We start from the raw sequence: 17258 nt of genomic DNA on the forward strand, positions 1-17258 counted from the left end.
AAGGGGGTTTGTAGAGAGGACTGAGATGTTGGTGTTGGATATAGTGTGCATTGAAGACTTATAGCTATATACATACCAAACCACCAGTTGGATTTCATCCTCCGCCGTCCACATTTCCCTTCCTTACACCTCACACGTTCTACCAAAAATCTATCCAGTCCACACATTGGGTCCAGGGCAAGTATACGTAGTAGCCTTGCTACCATACGTATCAACCATGATTCCTGGGTCACTCTGCGCCGCGTATCCGGGAATGTTTGCCAAGTAGTCACCACTCGGGGAAGCACTGCCAGAACCCGTGACTTCAATTTGTGCGCATTCAGCATAGAACTGAGGTGAGTTGGCCTGATGAAGAGCAAGAAGCTCGTGACGAACGAGATAGTTGCCCGGTGCGAGGGACGCGGGGACCTTTGACTCCCAGTACAAGTTCTTGAGGACCTTGGCGGTGCCCCAGCTGCGGCCCGAGAGGGGAGGTGCGGTCATGCCTTCTTGGTCTATCTAGCCAGCGTCGTTAGTAGGAGATTTGAATGTGTCAGACTTGATGATGTGTGTACCTTGAACCACTTCTTTCCAGAACCGTCGCAGCTCTTGAAGTCGCCAGAGCACTTGTACATCCAGACCATAACAGGCCCTTGCTCGTGTGTCCATTGCTTCCAGTTTGCGCGTATCTTCCCGCCGGCTGCTACCTTGGCGGAGAGGTCGGCTGAGGTGCCGCCGTTGCACATGACCTTCTTGTCGTTGACGCTCATGGTGGGGTTGTAGTCAGGCCATTGGCGTTGGATGGTCTTAGGTGAAGAGGAGGGCGAGAAGCCTTCGTATCTGAGGTGGAGGTTAGGTACTTGTCTTGATGGTCTTATTGGGGGTGGGCTTACCCAGGGTAGGTCACTCCGTCGATGACATAGCTGGTGACAGCGCCGTGGGCTGCGGCTTGGGCTGCGAGGAGCGCTGTGGGTAAGAAGACGTTTGAGAACAGCATATTGAAGGCGAATAAATGTATGCTTTGAGGTGTGATATGATCTCCATCCCGTCTGCACCCCAGCCTTATATACTCGCATCGTTGCAGCATTGCCCTGCCTCAACGCCCACCACTACTCTCCAATATCCCTCATGATCACATTACCACAGCCCACCACTCACCTCTTTCTGACAAGCCTTGTCGCGCCCACTTCACATAAACGCGATAGTACTACCTCAATATCCACGTAATATACAAAGATGCTGTGCCCGGACCGGTTAAACACCATTGGCTGCACAACACTATACGTGCTTCGCTAGCGAGCGAGCCTCCATGTCGGCTCTTGGGTCCCGAGCCAGATCGGGAGGATGATGGGGCCGCGAGCGGTACCCCGGATGTTTAATCTGCACGCGAAGGTGGGGATGTGCGGCGTGACGAGGCACAAGGTGAATGGCGCATGTGTTGTCTTGTAAGCGACAATATTCTGGAATATGCAGATGGAAGCCACATGTGAAGCGGAAGAGGCTTCGGTAGCAGTGGGAAGTAGTTTTAATGGAGGTGTCGCTTCAGGTGCTCGTTGAGAATGAGTGCACCTGGGCAGCGACGAATGATCTCAACACCCAACCGGTAGTCGTACAATGGAGTATTGGCTTGGATTGGAAGTTGTTTTGGACGGATGAACCTCACACTTTAAGATGAAGATCATCTTCCTAGTCACCTTAGAAGGCGAGGTTCATGTTGGCTGCGCAATCGTGCTAACGACCGGCACCTGTCTGAGGTGTGAAAGCCACGTGCAGGATGCGCTTGGGCGCACTTGGTGACAGCGACTCATGGCTTGAATGCGACCTGCCATCTGTGGGGTAAGAAGCAAGGACCCCCGATGACATCATGAAAGCGATGTTAAAAGTGATGGAAGTCATGAAAGAGCACTGGAGGTGTCAGCACAAGCACCAGGCGGAGGCGCTAGCCCTCACGCTAGCTAGGCGCACCTGCCACGGGCCTTTCTTAGCACTCCGTGAGTTTCATCAACTACACATGACACAGAGAGTGCAAAGAGCAAGATCATAAAGTGGGAATTCATTGCGAAAACGACTGTGACCCAAGGCGTGGTCTGGTATCTCTCACCCTGTCCAAATTTTGCAAGGAAAAAACATAAGCGCCCTCACCGTACTAACAGATGATCTAAAAGTTCTTCGACGCTTCAACCCCCTTTCCATCTCCCCCGTGCATGATTTCTTCATCGTAGCGATCAGCATCGCTATCGGTGTAGGCGACACTGATGTCCGTGATCTCGTCGCCGACTTCCATCCAGACGTCACTGGTCGCCGGAATAGGGCTGATCTTGCACAGCGCCCAATATGTAATGCTTGCGACCAGGAAGCCAGCAAAGAAGTTGAGGTCATAGATGCGCTTCGCACCAATGGGTACGTCGCGACCGATGGCTCCTGCGAACCCGACGACGTTGATGAGGATACCCGCAATGTAGGCTGCGTAGCCGCGCCAGTGGAATCCAAGGGTGTAGTAGTAAGGACCAGTCTTCTTTCCGGAGTATAGATCCTTGATCTGGAGGTATCCTTTTCGGACGATGTAGTAGTCGCAGATCATGACACCTGCAATAGAGGAGAGGAAGACAGAGTATGCGGAGAGGTAAGTCGTAAAATTGTTGGTGTCGGAGAGGAGATTCCATGGGCACATGACGAGGCCGACGAGCGCACAGATGTATCCACCACGTCTGATACTGATCCATCGGGGTGCAAGTGCCGTCATATCAGTTCCGGCACTGATGGAGTTCGCTGCGATGTTGGTTCCGAGTTGGGCGAGCGCGAAGGCTGCGGCAATGCAGAAGACACCGAAACGTTGCGCTGAGCCACCCTCATCCAGGAAAGACTCGAGCAACTTCAGAGGATCCCAGATAGCCTCGCCGAAGATCACAGTGGATGACGATGAGACGATGATACCGATGAACGAGGTGATGGCAAATCCAATGGGGATAGTAAGCAGTTGCGGAAGGAAGGCGTTCGATGGCTTCTTCGCAAAACGGGCGAAATCAGGGTCGTTGACGATCAAGGTGGCGAAGTTCGCAATGGCACTCATGATTCCGCGGACCATCATCCAGCCAAGCGCAGATCCGCTGAGTGTACCTTGTTGGTGAACAATCGGGCCCAATCCCTTCGCACGAACGACGGCCCAGATGAAGAAGGCGACGCCAGCAGTCGGAACAACATAGGCCTTTACGGTAAACAGGTGGCGAATCTTGTGTACTGGTGGGTAGATGAAGGGTAGCGATCCAGCCCAAAACAGGAAGAAGGACACAAAGGCGACGGTGGTCGTGCCGGAGCTGGGGATGCCATTGGTGATGCCACCAGTACCGGGGCCCTCAGAGTCTCGCCAGTTGTTCCAGATGGCGCGAATCATGAGGCGAACACAAGTACCGCCAATCCATGCTTGTACGCCGTACCAGATACTGGCCATGGCTGCACGGTTGAAAACAGGCCATAATGCTCCCCAGATACCGAAAGATGAACGGTTGACAACGGGGAAAGAGATGTGGTATGTTGCGCCGATACGGCCAGTCATGCAGACAAAGCAGGCAGCGATGGAGTAGCCAAGCTATCAGTCAAATCAGCGAGTGTCGGTCTAATTAATATCGATTGCCATACCCAGACACATATCCAAGATTGCCACCATGAAAGACCGTCAACAATGTTCGCGGACGAGATCATCCAGGTGTTGATGTTGAAGGAGTCGGCTGCACAGTATTAGCCTAAGTCTGTCGTTGCTTGGGAAAATGTTCGACGTACCGACCCAAAAGCCCACGAAATTCCAAGCACCCCATTGACGACGCTCCGGCTCGACAGGCTTCAAATCGTGGTTGAAGAGCATAAGCTGCGCTGTGGTGAGGTTGGGTTCGCTCTCCACGGCGAGCTTATCGGCCCAGTATGCGACCTTTGAGTTCTTGACTTTCTCCATGATCAGGCTATAGGAGAAGAGACCTTCGTCGCTGGAATGGTGAAGAGTCGAGGTTGCAACAGGCCTTATGAAGCTTTCGCTTCGGCTGCTCGAAGCCGCTGCTTGGTAGGATTCAAGATCCCCGCTCGGATGACGTGGGGTGCTGTCAGAAGCGAGTGAAGGTCTTGGTACGCCTAGTCTTGGTGAGGGTTGTTGGTGGAGGAGTGGCTGACGTTCAGGATCCACGATGGGTGGCGTCTGAGAGTAGTTGTGAATTAAGAAAGAGGTGATTAGATAGGCGCACTACTGCATGAGCGAATGTCGACGATGCTGAGGCTCCCATCTGGGGCACGCCCCATCTTAAATATCAGGAACGACTTCGCGCACCTCAAGATCTACCCTGGGTCCACTCCACGCCTAGGTGCTAAAGTGCCTCCGCATCGGAACTTCATGGTTGTGGTGGTTGACTGGTAGGCCCGTTCCGGTAGCCTTATCTTCGAGTTGCGATAGCCCACGCGGTGAGCTCCACCAAGATGCTCGCTGCAATTGCGCCACGAAAAGTCCCGACGACCAGCCCCGTGTGATTCGCATCTGCACCCTGCATAGTCTCCGAGGATGAAGATGCAGACTTTGCAGAATTTGGGTTCTGGGCGTGTGAAGGATGGCAAGACAAGTGGGTGGATTTCCGCGGATGACGCAGCGCCATCGTAACAACGGTATCGCGTGCCCATCCAGGGTGTGTACAGATGTCTTGGGGACCATGCACATCTGCACAGCTATCTCCGCGATAGGAGCCCTGCAGACAGAAATTTCGCTACTCTTTGACTCGATAGAAACATGTCACCACGTCCCTGGGCCCGGAGAAACTCTCTATCTCGCAGCATCCGACGCCATGATGGTTCGAGGTTGCGTCTCTGCGTTCGCTTGGGATGGTTAGCTGGGGTGCTATGGCAGGGAAGGGATAGCGGTTCTGCGGCAGGGAGATAAAGCCAATGTGGGGTATAACGGGGCGCCGCCCCAGCCACTCAGCGGCCGCCATGTCCAGTTTACTCGATGTCATCGAGTAAACCGTCGGGCTGCTTATAACATACCTCAACCGCCAGCTTCCCTGCCTCAAGGCTCAGCTGTGAGCTTTGGCTTGCCAATCCCACTACCGTTGGCAACGACTTGCATGGTCATGCGCTTGTACATGCCTCTTGCGCGCTGAAGGCATCGCGCCAGCCGACTTCGCCAGCCTCGATTTTTCCCGGACTCGTATACCTGTTCGAGCTTTTCGATGGCTCGCATCAGCCTGGGTGGTTTCGGCGACGCCGTGCTGAGTGTGGGAGTCGCATGGTAGTACATTTTGCCCACGCCGAAATCGTTCTACATGCTTAGGACTTTCGTATGGTACAAGCTACAGGCTGATCGCGCGCACTGGGAGTAGCGTGCAATGGGAGTATGATGCACTAACCGACACTGCCCAGGTGTCTACAACAAAACGGAGACACACACTGAAGCGATGCGTCAAAGGAGCCGACTATCGTTAATGGAAGGCACGTGGTCAAGTGGCAGTCTCTTCCAATCTTGGAAGTTGATAACCCATAGCACCTTCCTAGGCGTGTCGAGTCCCGAGGTTTTCCCAAAGACCATCACGTGGCTGAAGAACAACACGATCCCACCCCTCAACCCCCTCGGACATTCGGACATCCAGCATCTCAGATCCCATTGAAATCTCCGCTGTTTCCAATTCCGAACAGAGGCCAAGATGTTCTATGCCTTGCGTGTTTACAACCACCATCTCACGATGAACGCGCAGATCGGAAACATTTGCCGAACAATGGCTGAAGTCGATACACCATGTCGAGATTGTTGCGCGTTCATCAAACAATATACGCCGGCTGGGACTGTTTGTCTATCGGGCCGTTGGAAAATGCCCCAAATATGCAGCCTGGCTGAGTGAGGTTGTTTCGCACGTTGGCGTGTTTCAACGCCCGCTCGATGTAATTTCCCGTCCACAAGATCACAGTTCTAGACATGAAGTTCACTGGAGCGTCCAAGATTGTTTCGCTTTAATGTGCAAGTGGAGAGATCGTGGCGTCTATTAGAAACGTATTGATTCGTGACTACCGTTCATTCTAGAGATGATTATTCATAGCCAATACCCAAAGTCGTGACGGTCATCCAAAACGCCGTGAAAGAGCAACCCACCCATTGCGGAACCAAAACAAAAGGCATTAACCCAAAGACTTCGTCCTTGTTTTCCCCTTCTAGTGGTAGCCGTTGCCGTGCTTCGGCTTCTTGTGCTTGTCCTCGAGCTTTGAACCAAGGATGGAGCCCGCTATGGCTCCAATAATGCCGTGACCGCCCATCTTGTTGCCTCCGAAGTAGCCAGCTGCACCGCCACCTAGAGCACCCATGAGACCTCGGTCGCCTTCAGCCTGCATATTGGGGTCTGTGGCGCCGTATTGCTGTCCTTGCTGCGGCTGGCCGTACGCATTGTGGCCCTGTGGGTACTGGTCTGCAGCGTATGCGCCCTGCTGAGGGAACTGTCCTGATGGTGCTTGACCAGGGTATTGGCCTTGTGGAGGGTATTGTTGTTGCTGGCCGTATCTGTGATCGAATTAGTACACATACGGCTACATTGCAAACATACTCTCTTACCCTTGCTGTTGCTGGTCGTACGGCGCTACTTGCTGGCCATGCTGGAAGCCGCCGTGAGCAGGCGCACCATACTGCTGGTTATAGCCTTGCTGTTGGTAGCCCTGCTGTTGCTGGTCATAGTAGCCCTGGCCTTGTTGCGGCGGGTAGCCTTGTTGCTGGTAGCCACCCTGTTGTCCATAGCCTTGTTGCGGCGGGTATTGGCCTTGGGGCGGGTATTGCTGATAGCCCTGGTTGTATTGATCGTAAGGGCCAGACATGATGCGCGTGTGTGTTTGTAGGACAGGAAAGGTGAGTAGACGCTGGTGTTGCGCTGATGAGGGGTCGATTGAGGGGTGGTTGACGTAAGACTGGGGGCGAGTACGGTATACGGGGTACGGGTTGATGTGTGAATGAGGCAAGAGCGTCACAACAGGAACATCAGAGTCTTATATCTACTGCCACCTACTGCCGCAGCACCCAACAAGATCTGCTGACTACCAGATCCGATGACTGAACAATTCATCGCGTCTTTGGGGGCGGAGCACCGCACACGCAGCGAACTCGGGCTGCACTCAGCCTCAGCCACCCAGAGGTCAAGCTCGTCCGGCAGCCACGGCCAGTTCGGCGCGAGCGAACCGCCCACGACTCAACGCCGCATCATCCGTCGTGCAATTCTTAGCGGTGCGCAATTCGAGCGCCGCGCACGTTGACGTAATGCGACTTGCCTTTTATTGTTTCCAATCGAGATGTACTGACCATCCTAGAGAGCGATCGCGGCAAGGCAGGCTTGGCTAGCCTCAGGAAACACTCTCTTCCGCAAGCCCACCAAACCTTCTTGCGAAACACTGTGTGCCTCTTGTCCACCCAAGAAATTGGCCTCGGCCGGATTCTCGCGAGAGCCTGGTCCCCAGCACCGCCGCATCGCGCTACCGGAAAAGGCACATTGTGGAGCCCAAGAGCAATCCACGCCATCCGAGGCGCAGCAGGCTCTGCAGTCCGCGGACTAAGTGTGGCGTCGTCATATGCAAGCTGTACGACATCGCGCATTTGGCCGAATCTCAGAGCATCTTGTAATATGCGGGGAATTATCAAAGGGATTAAGCTCTACTAAACCTCACATTGGGCTTTCGACATCCAATATCTGTACGTCGGTCGTCGGTCTCACGACTCAACCCCTGTGGCGTTTGATCGTCCCCGGAAACGGGAGCTGAAACCTGACCATGGCGCCCTGAGACGACTTCAAGACAGCCCCCCAAACCTTGCACGAGCATTTTGTTCTCGATCATGGCACATCTTACCCCATTGAGGGTAATTAAGCGCATTCAGGGCCATGGAATCTCGCCATTTGGATCACTGCCGGCATCACAATTGCTGCTAAACGCTCCGTAATGATCATAGCGGCGCATCCACATCTTCGCGTCTCCCCAAACTGACATGGGACCAGCAGCGACTCACTGCTAGTGTCATTCATGCGCGCTCATATCCCACCCCTCCCGCTATTCGCATGAACGTGTCTCGTCTTGAGCGTTCGCCCAGCCTTTCGTTGCACCTTTGCTGACTTTGCTTTCCCTTCTGTCCTTCGTTCCGCAGGCCGGCTTGTTGCTAATCACTTACATACATTCGCTCATCACCCTTTCCTATCGACTACGCTGGTCGCGGTCCTACAGGCTTTCGACTCAAACACCACCTTCGATCACGACAACCTTACATCGCTGGACGAGTTTGCGGATTATGTCTGGTGGAGAAATCGAGACGCTGGAAGATTGAGAGGGGCTTTCCCTATTTGACGCCATCGCATACCGAACGCAATGCCCGCTCCATGGCGCCGTGGAGTTTACGAAAAGGTGGATTATGTTGTAGTGGAAAGAGACGGTGTTGAGAACGAGATTGAGTTGGTGGAAGACGAGCCTACGCCCACGCTGAACCGACTATCACGAGCAAGACGTCAGGAGCCAAGCCCTACAGATGGAGACTACGACAGCGACTCTGACGACGATGACTACCCCGAGAACCCGACCATGACGCCTATGACAACACCTTCGCTTATGATACCGTCCGGAAGTGCAGCAGTAAGCAGCGTCGCGCCAAAATATGGACTTGGCTAACAAGCGCAGATGTTGGTCACAATGACTCTCAGTGGTCTGGAGCCAGAGGCTACGACACCTGCTTTGGCTGAGAGTGACCCCACGGAGACCATCGTGATAGCCATGCCACCGCCCAGACCCCATCATGACCGTCCCATCTCCCAGACGACTGAGCACCTGCTCATAGCTGCTGGTTCAATCGGTACGTTGAAGTCATGGTGCTTCTTGAAATGTATACTGACATACTCCAGGTGCGACTATCATCATTGTCATGGTCGTTCTCGCCATGTACACAATGAAGAAACGAGGTCTTACATTCAAGGACGTAATTCAGCAAGGCAAGCAGCAGCTCCGTCGCGGACCCCCACCTCCACCACCATCGAGATACGGTCAGGATAAGAAGCAGTTCGACGATGGATACGCGTATGGCATGAACGACTCTTTCCGCGCGCCTCAACCGACAGTCGCACCTGTACGATCTAGTTCGCTGTCTTCGCAGAAACGATTGCGAGACCTCGAGCGAAGCGACAGCTTCAACCAGCCTCCGACTCGGGATGGAAACATGAGCTTCTACGATGACACACCGTCGCGTGCAAACTCGCATCGTCGAAATGACAGTGCAACACCCTCATCACCGCTTTTGCCCATAGAGGGGCGACGGCAGAGTAACTCGACTCGCAACACCAGATCTTTGGATGGTGACGAAGAGTCGCTGCGATACCCTGAACCTCAGGAGCAGACTAGAAACCTGCCTCCTCCTCCATCATTCCGTCAGTTCTTGTCGAACCGTCCTTCAATCTCTCAACGACCCGGTTTCGGCGGTGCATCCGCAGCAGCCGCAGCCGCCGGTGGTGGCATGGCCAGCAGATTCAGCTGGACAAACTCCCAAGCTCCTCAAACCCCGCATGACCCCTCTCGCGACACTGCTACTCAGCCTCTTGGCCGTGATAGCTTCATGACCACGCGATCTTCCGTTCCTCGTTTCCGCACTGTCGACTCCTGGGTGAACCAGCAATCCAACCGCGTCGAGGAACAAAAGCTCAAGCAACAGTTCCGCATGACACAGTCTACCACATACTCTGAAGACGAGGTTCCCGAGATGCCAGCTCTACCGTCCTCCGTTCCCAAGAACGCAAGCGGCATAACCAGGCAACCGAGTGCTGCGGGTCTAAGCCGCAATGGCAGCAAGAGCGGTCTAGTAGGAAGAGACATCAAGCACCAGAGACACGATACCCAGACGACGGCCCCAATCTTCAAGGCACACCCAGGCACGGAAGTGCGCTTCAGCACACGCAGCGCTGTTCCTTCTGAGATCTTGGATAGGGGACGGGATAATGTCGCCCTATGAGCATCACTGAGCCACTGTTGTCAACCACTTCGTGTCTAACCTGTACAATCAAGTCATATCTCCTTACCAGTACCCCGTCAGCGTCGTCACTTCTCCAGCATCAGCATGTTTTCTTGCATTTCCGAGCGCGGCATCATGGGGACTTGGGGGTTCGGGACAAAAACGGGATGGAAAACAAACAAACAAGCAGTTCACCACCGGGAACCAGGAACCATCCAACTATAACAGACTTCTTGTTTCCACTCAACTTTGTTCCCAGCCAAGTTCTTCTGCGCTATTCACCCATCTGTCTATCCTTTTGTACATTGCAACTTTGTCCGCCTTTTTAGCTTGAGCTATCGAAATATCCCGTAGAGTCATCTTCCTCTCGCCATCTACTTAGTAATAACCAACAAATTCCGGGTTTCTTCTTCATCTGAAGAACCCATTGCCATGTTTCGTTCCCGTGTCTGTGCTCGAGTGCATTCGTGTATGCGTGACGTAGCCCATCCCAACTAAATCCTCACCATCGTCACAAATAGCACGCTGACAGCATACCAGGCTCGTATATCACTGTACCAGGTCAAGAAGACACCCGTGCCCTTTCACTCCCACCTCCACCTCCCGAAAAATAAGCTCATAACCTCCGACTTGGCACGATCTCGCATTTACCAAGCCGACGACCAGGGTAGTGGTAGGGACGTCACGCCGATCAGATAACCGGTTTACCGATATGCCGAGGGTATTTGACTAGCTGAGACGCGTCTTGCTGACATGGAGGGCGTTAGCATGGAATAGCATGACGTCCAGTCGGTAGGTTGACAAAGCGGGACGCGTTTCAGGTGTGTCTGGGGTTCATGAGATCATTGCCGTGGAAAGCGGAAATGGAGTCCGCGGGCTGTTACTGCTGTGCGGACGACAAGGCCGCGGACGGGAAGGTTGGGCGGTTGCGTTGGGGTTGTGAGGAGAAGTGCGGGTGGCAGATGCATTTGACGGAAACCACGAGACTGGGAACAAGGGATAGATCTGTTCGGACATTATTCCGACAGTTTTGAGAGCGTCCTTAGGATTCGTACTTGTGTTTTGCTAGCCATACATACTTTTACTAAGCAAATAATGTCCAAGCCATCTCAAAAGATCATAACCCGATTGATCTTGACGCATAATCCCAATTGCTGTCCGGTCAGCTAACCCTGAATAACTCATAATCCGCCTCGAAATGCAAAAACGCCCAGAACAATGCAATAATTAGACAGAGGACACCGTTTAGCGCCCACGTCTAGCCACATCTTCCAAGAAGCCCAGCAGGAAACTCTTATCAACGGGACTCTTCCCTCCGCTTGCGCTTCCCGCTCTGGATTGACCGGCACCCAGCCCGGCTAGACTGACACCATCGTTCTGCTCTAGACTGATGCCTGCGTCGGCTGGGTGACTAATTGGCGGTATTACAATGCTAGGCGCTTTTCCGTCTCCGATGCTGCTGATGCGACTTCTGTTCGCCATTCCTTCTGGACTGGTTGCACTCACACTGCCGTTCGCTGGTAGCGGACTGACAGGGCTGACGAGGCCGGACATGGACGTCTTTGGAGTCGGCGGGAGAGGTGATCGGGCCGGTGGTATTGGGCTCTGCGTTTGGGGTTTCGGAGATGGAGATGGTTTGTTGCCGAAGAGCGAGAGCAATGCGTTCTTCTGCTCCGAGGGAACGGATTCGCGACGGTCCATGCCAGAAATGGGCGGAGGGACGGGTGAGCGAGACGGCAAGACTGCTGGTAGGGTCGGCGGAGGCTTCGGTGATGAGCCCTTGAACATGTCTAGCAAGCCTTGTGCATGCGGTGTCGTCTTCTCTCCTGTACCTAAACAGTTGTTAGTCTCATTTACAGGTCCCGTCATTCTGCCAGAAACAGGCAAGCACGGGGGGATGAACGTACCTGCTGGTCCTGGCGCTTTTGACTGTTGTTGAGGTCTCTTCAGAATCTGAGGCTGGAAAGCAATTCGCGGTGATCCAGAGACCTCGGCCGGTGGTGCAGGTTGAGGCGAAGCTTGCGGCGCACGTTTGAGTATCTGCTGAGGCATGAAAGGCATGTTCGTGGCTGGCGAGGGTCCGCGTGAACTGCTGTTCGTCGGCTGCCTGTTCTTCTTCATGGTGTCGAAGTCTGGCGCATTCACTGGCCCACTCACAGTAGCGGACGTCATATTGGCCTTGCTAGACGGAGCATTGAAGACGGCAAGAAGAGCGGCATTGGGCTGTCTAGACGGGTTTGCGACAGGTTGCGCGGACACATAGCCGGGTGTTGTGGGGAGCGCAGACAGCTCTGCAGGTGCGGGATCCGGGCTTGCCAGTGGCGGGGTAGGCCGGAACAGATTCAACAATGAATCTTGATGAGCGTTTCTTGGCTTTGGTTGTTCGGGTTCGAAAGCCGAGCTGATGGGTGGTGATTGAAACTGCGGCGGACTCGGAGCGAATTGTGCTTGTGGCGATACGAGCCCATGCGGTCTATGTTGAGGTAGCGGATGCTGTATCCTGGGCGTTGTTTGCGAGCTTCGGTGCAATGGAGCGGCGATTGTGGTCTGAGGCGACGGTGGGAAAGTGGGTTGCTGATTCTCGTTCTTGAATGAATTCAGCAATCCGAGTGCATGCGCATTCAGATTTGGTGCGGGCAAATTGGACGCCGATGGTATCGCTGGCCTTCCGTTCCCGCCTGCGAACTGTGAATCCCCCATCTCCTGGAATTGGGGCCGCAGATTGTGCTGATCAAACGCTTGCTGCATGTTTGGAGGCTGAGGTGGAAACATGGACTGCTGCTGCTGCGGCTGCGGCTGTGGTTGTTGGTGCATGAAATGAGGCGACATGTATGGCGGTGGTGGTTGCATTCCGTTCATGTGACCTGGATGCCCTCGGAAAGGCATACCTTGGTGTGGTGAGAAGAAGGGCGGTGGAGGCCCCATGTTGCCCATCTGCGGTGGTCGTGGACCATGCTGGCCATGGGGACTTGACGGCTGCATGGGTGGGGGCATCATCTGCTCAAAGGGCGTTCGAGGTTGTTGGTTTCCTGCATGCTGGTTGTTGCCCTGCTTGAATAGAGCCAAGAGTGGGTTTCCTTGGGGTGGTGGTTGGCTGGGGGCCTCCACCGGCGGTGACTGCATGCCCACACTAAGGAGACGCTTGAGTGCCTCCGCTGGGTCTTGACTCTGTTGCGGTGCCTGATGCTCGTTTGATAACTCTGGTAATGAGTCGCTCGGGCGGTGTCCGCGACCTAACCGGGCCACCATCTCCGCAAAGTTGTCGGCCACCTGGGCGTCGGCGACGGGCGCTGCCTGATTGACCGTAGTCTCGTAGAGTGTGTTCTGAATGTCTTCGTCATCAGTCCCTGCCACAGGTGCCGGAGCAACGTGCGCGCTGTTCCGTTGCCTCTGCCTCCCAAGCCTGTGCTGCTGCTTTATCCATTGCCTCAGAGGTCCCAAGAATGGCGCGACCATGTAGAAGTTGCTCTCCTTGATCAGGTCATTTCCGTTTCCCTGCTGTTGCTGCACCTGGTTCTTGCGCCTCAGAGTAGGCAGATCCGTGAGTTTGTACCAGTCGATCTTGGAGATTTCCTTTCTGGTCCGCGGCTCGAAGTATGTATCCATGGGCACGCCGCGGAAGACGTACAGCATCATACTCTGTTCGCGCATCGTGACGGTGATCTTCTTCATGTGCTCGTCGGGCTCGACCAAATCAGCCTCGCGCAGATCGTAGCCCGTCTCCTCCCAGACCTCGCGCACGGCGCAGTCGAGATCCGTCTCTTCCTTGTTGATCTTTCCGCGCGGGAAACTCCACTTGGCGCCCTTCTTCCATCCCTTGACCAGCACGGCGTGTGTCATGTCCTCGTTGAGCATGATGGCGCCGCGCACCGGGACGCGGGTCTTGTAGGCGAGGAACTGCTCGTAGGCCTGCTGGTGCAGCTCCTCCGAGTAGGCGGAGAAGAGCGGGCAGTGCTGGAACATGAGCTGGGAGAACTTGCGCAGGTGCATCGAGGGCAGGTTGTTGGGGTCGAGCGGACGGATGAAGTCTTCGTAGAACCATTGGGCCTCCTCAATCTGGAAGCATATTCGCTCCACCGACTGGAGTTCCTCATTGGGCAGGTTGACGATGAAGCGCACGCAGAGGTCGTCCAGCCAGTCAACTAGTGATCTGTTTGTGTTTGTCATGGTGGGTGTGTGTCTGGCCCGTGTCGAGCATGCCGCGTTGAGCTTGCGTCGCAGAGAGTGGTGGGGAGCGCTCGGGCGCCAGTCAGCCAGCTATCGCGCGTCGCGGGCGGCGGGCAGGAGCGAGCGGGTCTAGGTGAGGGAGATGTTGTTTGCTGCGAGGCTGCACAGCCGCAAAGAATGCCGAAGAATGTGGGGGAAGCGGGTGGACGTGTTGTTGATGTGTTGTCAAAGGCCTATCGGAGAGTTGGGCTGTGGCTGTCGGCAGGAGCGATCGACACATGTGTGGCGGCTGTGGCTGTGCGCGCAGGCGAAAGAAGGAGCGGCCGACCCAGGCCATGACGTTCCTGTCTGGGATCGCGTCACAGAATCAGGGCACCTGGACCTGGGCAGCTACAGCGACTCACCGCCAGCGCACCTCGATGCGATAAGTAGGCCCGTCGTCTTCGCTCTGCCGCTCCTTCTTGTTCTTCACAGCTCAATCATACCTTGTTCGTTGCCAGTCGCCCGCCAGCTATACATAGGGCAGCGACGCGCCCGTTTCACATTTTCCCAGGAGAAGCGCCGCTGGCCAACCACACAACACGCGCGCTTTGAGACAGCCGCACCACCGCGCACTGTAAAGCGACACCGTTCGAACAACAGGAACTTATAACGCCTCGTGGACGGTCTCATATAGCTGTATTCATACAACTCCCCTTACATCACGAACTACCTCAGCAACACCACCCAACATGGCAGGCATGGTCGCGAAGTACGCCATGAAGAAGGCGTTGGGCAAGGAGATGGAAAAGTACAAGTCCAAGGACGTCTCTGGTCCCTACGTAAGTGAATCTTCTATCATTTCGACGTGCGCAAACTCATTGTACCCCAGGACCCCTACTACGCACTGCAGCCAGACCCAAAGAGGCCCCACAAGATGAAGAAAGTCAAGAAGGACATCCCCAGCTACATTCCCGAGAATGATTGCGTTGTCTTAGCCAAAGCCCGCAAGTCCGCATACAGGCTCGACTACGCTCTCTTTACCTTTATGGGAATCCGATTTGGCTGGTCTTCTGTCATTGGCCTCGCCCCAGCCGTGGGTGACGCCGCAGGTTCCGCCTTGGCCTTGAACCTGGTTCGCAACATGTGCAAAGTGGAAGGCGGACTGCCAGCCAGCGTTCTTATCATGATGCTGTTCAATGTCGCCTTTGACTTCCTCATCGGTCTTGTTCCCTTCATCGGCGATCTTGCCGACGCGGCTGTCAAAGCCAACGGCAAGAACGTGCGCCTTCTCGAAGAGCATCTCGACAAGCTCTATAAGCCCAAGGAGCTCGCAGACAGAGATTCCAAGCTCCCCAGAGAACGACGACCGCGCCCTGCTTCTGTCTACGTCGACTTTGACGATGAGATTGATGAGCGACGCAACACCTTTGAGAATGACCATGACGATGTTCGCCACCCTCAACGTTCCTACGGTGGAGGGCGTGTTCACGACGAAGAAATGGGTGGACGGTACGACAACCAACCCCAAAGATCGCGCCGGGACGACAGGCCTAGTCGCAACAACACTAGGAGCAGCAGACGTTGATGAGTATTTCCTTATGTCTCCTTTCATAGCGTCGTTTCCTATTACAGCATGCCAGTCCTGTTGCTAGACCACTGCTGCATTTCATGCATTGTGCATTGCGCATTTGGCGTTGGTGGTTGCTCGTACTCTCTTTAAAACTATACCCTAAGTGCTTTTGCATGTACACAACAATATTATGTATACTCTTTGTAATATCTCCGATGTAAGACCCGGATTCCAATCCTCTTTTCGTTTGTTTATCAGGCTCTATCACGTTCACGTGTGGACCCAGGACGCTTCGTCCCTGCAACAGCGTGTGCCTGGATCTGATGGGCACCAATGGAATCATTCCTTCATGTTGTACCCGCAATTATACTACCTAATAAACGACCACGACTAGTTGCTAGTCGAACGTCTGTGTGCTTCCTTCTATCCGTATTCACACAAACTTCTCGTGTGAGCGTCTGGCATATGCTCACCCATATAAATTCTAGTGATTTTCACTCTGTTTCCATGCTTATTGCGTTCGCGTTCAACCCCCAGCAACAATTGTAGTATACCTTGCTTCAAAGCCCTCAGAATACCGCAGCACGACGGTATCTCTTCCCATCATGAAGCTCCTCATCACCTTGTCGCTCGCCCTCAGCGCCATTGCCGCTGCCGTCGTTGCACCTCGGCAGCCCACGTCGCCATCCCACATCGTCGCCCTCGGCGTTGACAATTCCTATATACCCCTCTACTCAGACGCCGACCCAGTCCCCACTGTCACGACCTCAGAATCCACTGCAACTACTGAAGACAACTACCAAAACGCCCGCGACAAAATCCCTTTAGTAACCGAGCACGTCACATCCACCTACAAACTGATACGAGACACTTGCTAACTCCGCCCCTTTCTTCACAGAACCTCGCGCCCCGGCGACCCAGAACCCATCGTCATCCTCCCCTTTTACTTCCAGGTCATTGAGAACTGCCTTCCAGACAACACCATCCAAGCCCGCGGTGTTTACAAGAACATGGATTACGTGTGGGCCTACACTCTAGCCAAGGGCCGTACTGTCCAGGTTGACCACGGCATCGGGGGATACCCTTTTACGTTCCTGATCGAACCGTTCGATTACAAAAATAGTATCCTACACTTCACGTACGACAACGGCGATGATTTCCACTGCGATTGGAACGACAGCGAGTCGTGGAAGAGGTGTGGCGAGTGCAGGACGGGTTTGTGGAGTGCGCCGAAGCTTGATTGTAATGGAGGCGGAGAGAAGACTAGGGTATGTGGTTCCTTTGCCTGAATGTGCGCGTCTTGGAACTTGGTTTTGCTAATTGTGCCGTGATTGTAGAAGAAAATTATGAATTGCTCGTTTATTATGGGATGGAGGAGTAAGCTCACGGGCCATCCCATCACTCCTCCTGAGGGGGCAGCCTGATTTCATCGTTCTTTCGAACTGGGCAGAGAACATGGCAGCTGGGTTCTGGAGATCGCACGAGGGGTCGCGGCAGAGGTTGGCTAGAGCACTTCGTTACATGTGTTGGGAATATGGTCACCTAGAGTGGTACGAAGGTGACGAATGGGACCAAAAATAA

At 54.3% G+C, this 17258-nt stretch overlaps 6 protein-coding genes across 6 annotated transcripts; 2 read left to right on the plus strand and 4 right to left on the minus strand.

The window, feature by feature from the left end:
- Window positions 1-150: 150 nt before the first annotated feature.
- Window positions 151-976, minus strand: J4E79_008235 (uncharacterized protein; the record flags this gene model as incomplete). The annotated part of the gene is made up of 3 exons (XM_049357094.1): window positions 151-498; window positions 555-819; window positions 873-976. The coding sequence occupies 3 exons, from the start codon at window positions 974-976 to the stop codon at window positions 151-153; spliced, it is 717 nt and encodes a 238-aa protein (XP_049208458.1).
- A 1161-nt stretch (window positions 977-2137) lies between these two features.
- J4E79_008236 (uncharacterized protein) lies at window positions 2138-3925 on the minus strand (the record flags this gene model as incomplete). Its single annotated transcript, XM_049357095.1, has 3 exons — window positions 2138-3565; window positions 3616-3704; window positions 3757-3925. The coding sequence occupies 3 exons, from the start codon at window positions 3923-3925 to the stop codon at window positions 2138-2140; spliced, it is 1686 nt and encodes a 561-aa protein (XP_049208459.1).
- Window positions 3926-6153: 2228 nt separating this feature from the next.
- Window positions 6154-6804, minus strand: J4E79_008237 (uncharacterized protein; the record flags this gene model as incomplete). Its single annotated transcript, XM_049357096.1, has 2 exons — window positions 6154-6496; window positions 6548-6804. The coding sequence occupies 2 exons, from the start codon at window positions 6802-6804 to the stop codon at window positions 6154-6156; spliced, it is 600 nt and encodes a 199-aa protein (XP_049208460.1).
- Window positions 6805-8334: 1530 nt separating this feature from the next.
- On the plus strand, window positions 8335-9958 carry J4E79_008238 (uncharacterized protein; the record flags this gene model as incomplete). Its single annotated transcript, XM_049357097.1, has 3 exons — window positions 8335-8595; window positions 8641-8812; window positions 8862-9958. 3 exons carry the CDS (start codon window positions 8335-8337, stop codon window positions 9956-9958), a joined length of 1530 nt encoding a protein of 509 aa, XP_049208461.1.
- A 1245-nt stretch (window positions 9959-11203) lies between these two features.
- Window positions 11204-14125, minus strand: J4E79_008239 (uncharacterized protein; the record flags this gene model as incomplete). Its single annotated transcript, XM_049357098.1, has 2 exons — window positions 11204-11784; window positions 11866-14125. The coding sequence occupies 2 exons, from the start codon at window positions 14123-14125 to the stop codon at window positions 11204-11206; spliced, it is 2841 nt and encodes a 946-aa protein (XP_049208462.1).
- A 731-nt stretch (window positions 14126-14856) lies between these two features.
- J4E79_008240 (uncharacterized protein) lies at window positions 14857-16966 on the plus strand (the record flags this gene model as incomplete). Its single annotated transcript, XM_049357099.1, has 3 exons — window positions 14857-14946; window positions 14997-15616; window positions 16576-16966. 3 exons carry the CDS (start codon window positions 14857-14859, stop codon window positions 16964-16966), a joined length of 1101 nt encoding a protein of 366 aa, XP_049208463.1.
- Between the last annotated feature and the right edge of the window lie 292 nt (window positions 16967-17258).

Source organism: Alternaria viburni (assembly GCF_023758015.1).
Source record: "Alternaria viburni strain BMP 2772 chromosome Unknown scaffold_19, whole genome shotgun sequence".
NCBI lineage: Eukaryota > Fungi > Ascomycota > Dothideomycetes > Pleosporales > Pleosporaceae > Alternaria > Alternaria viburni.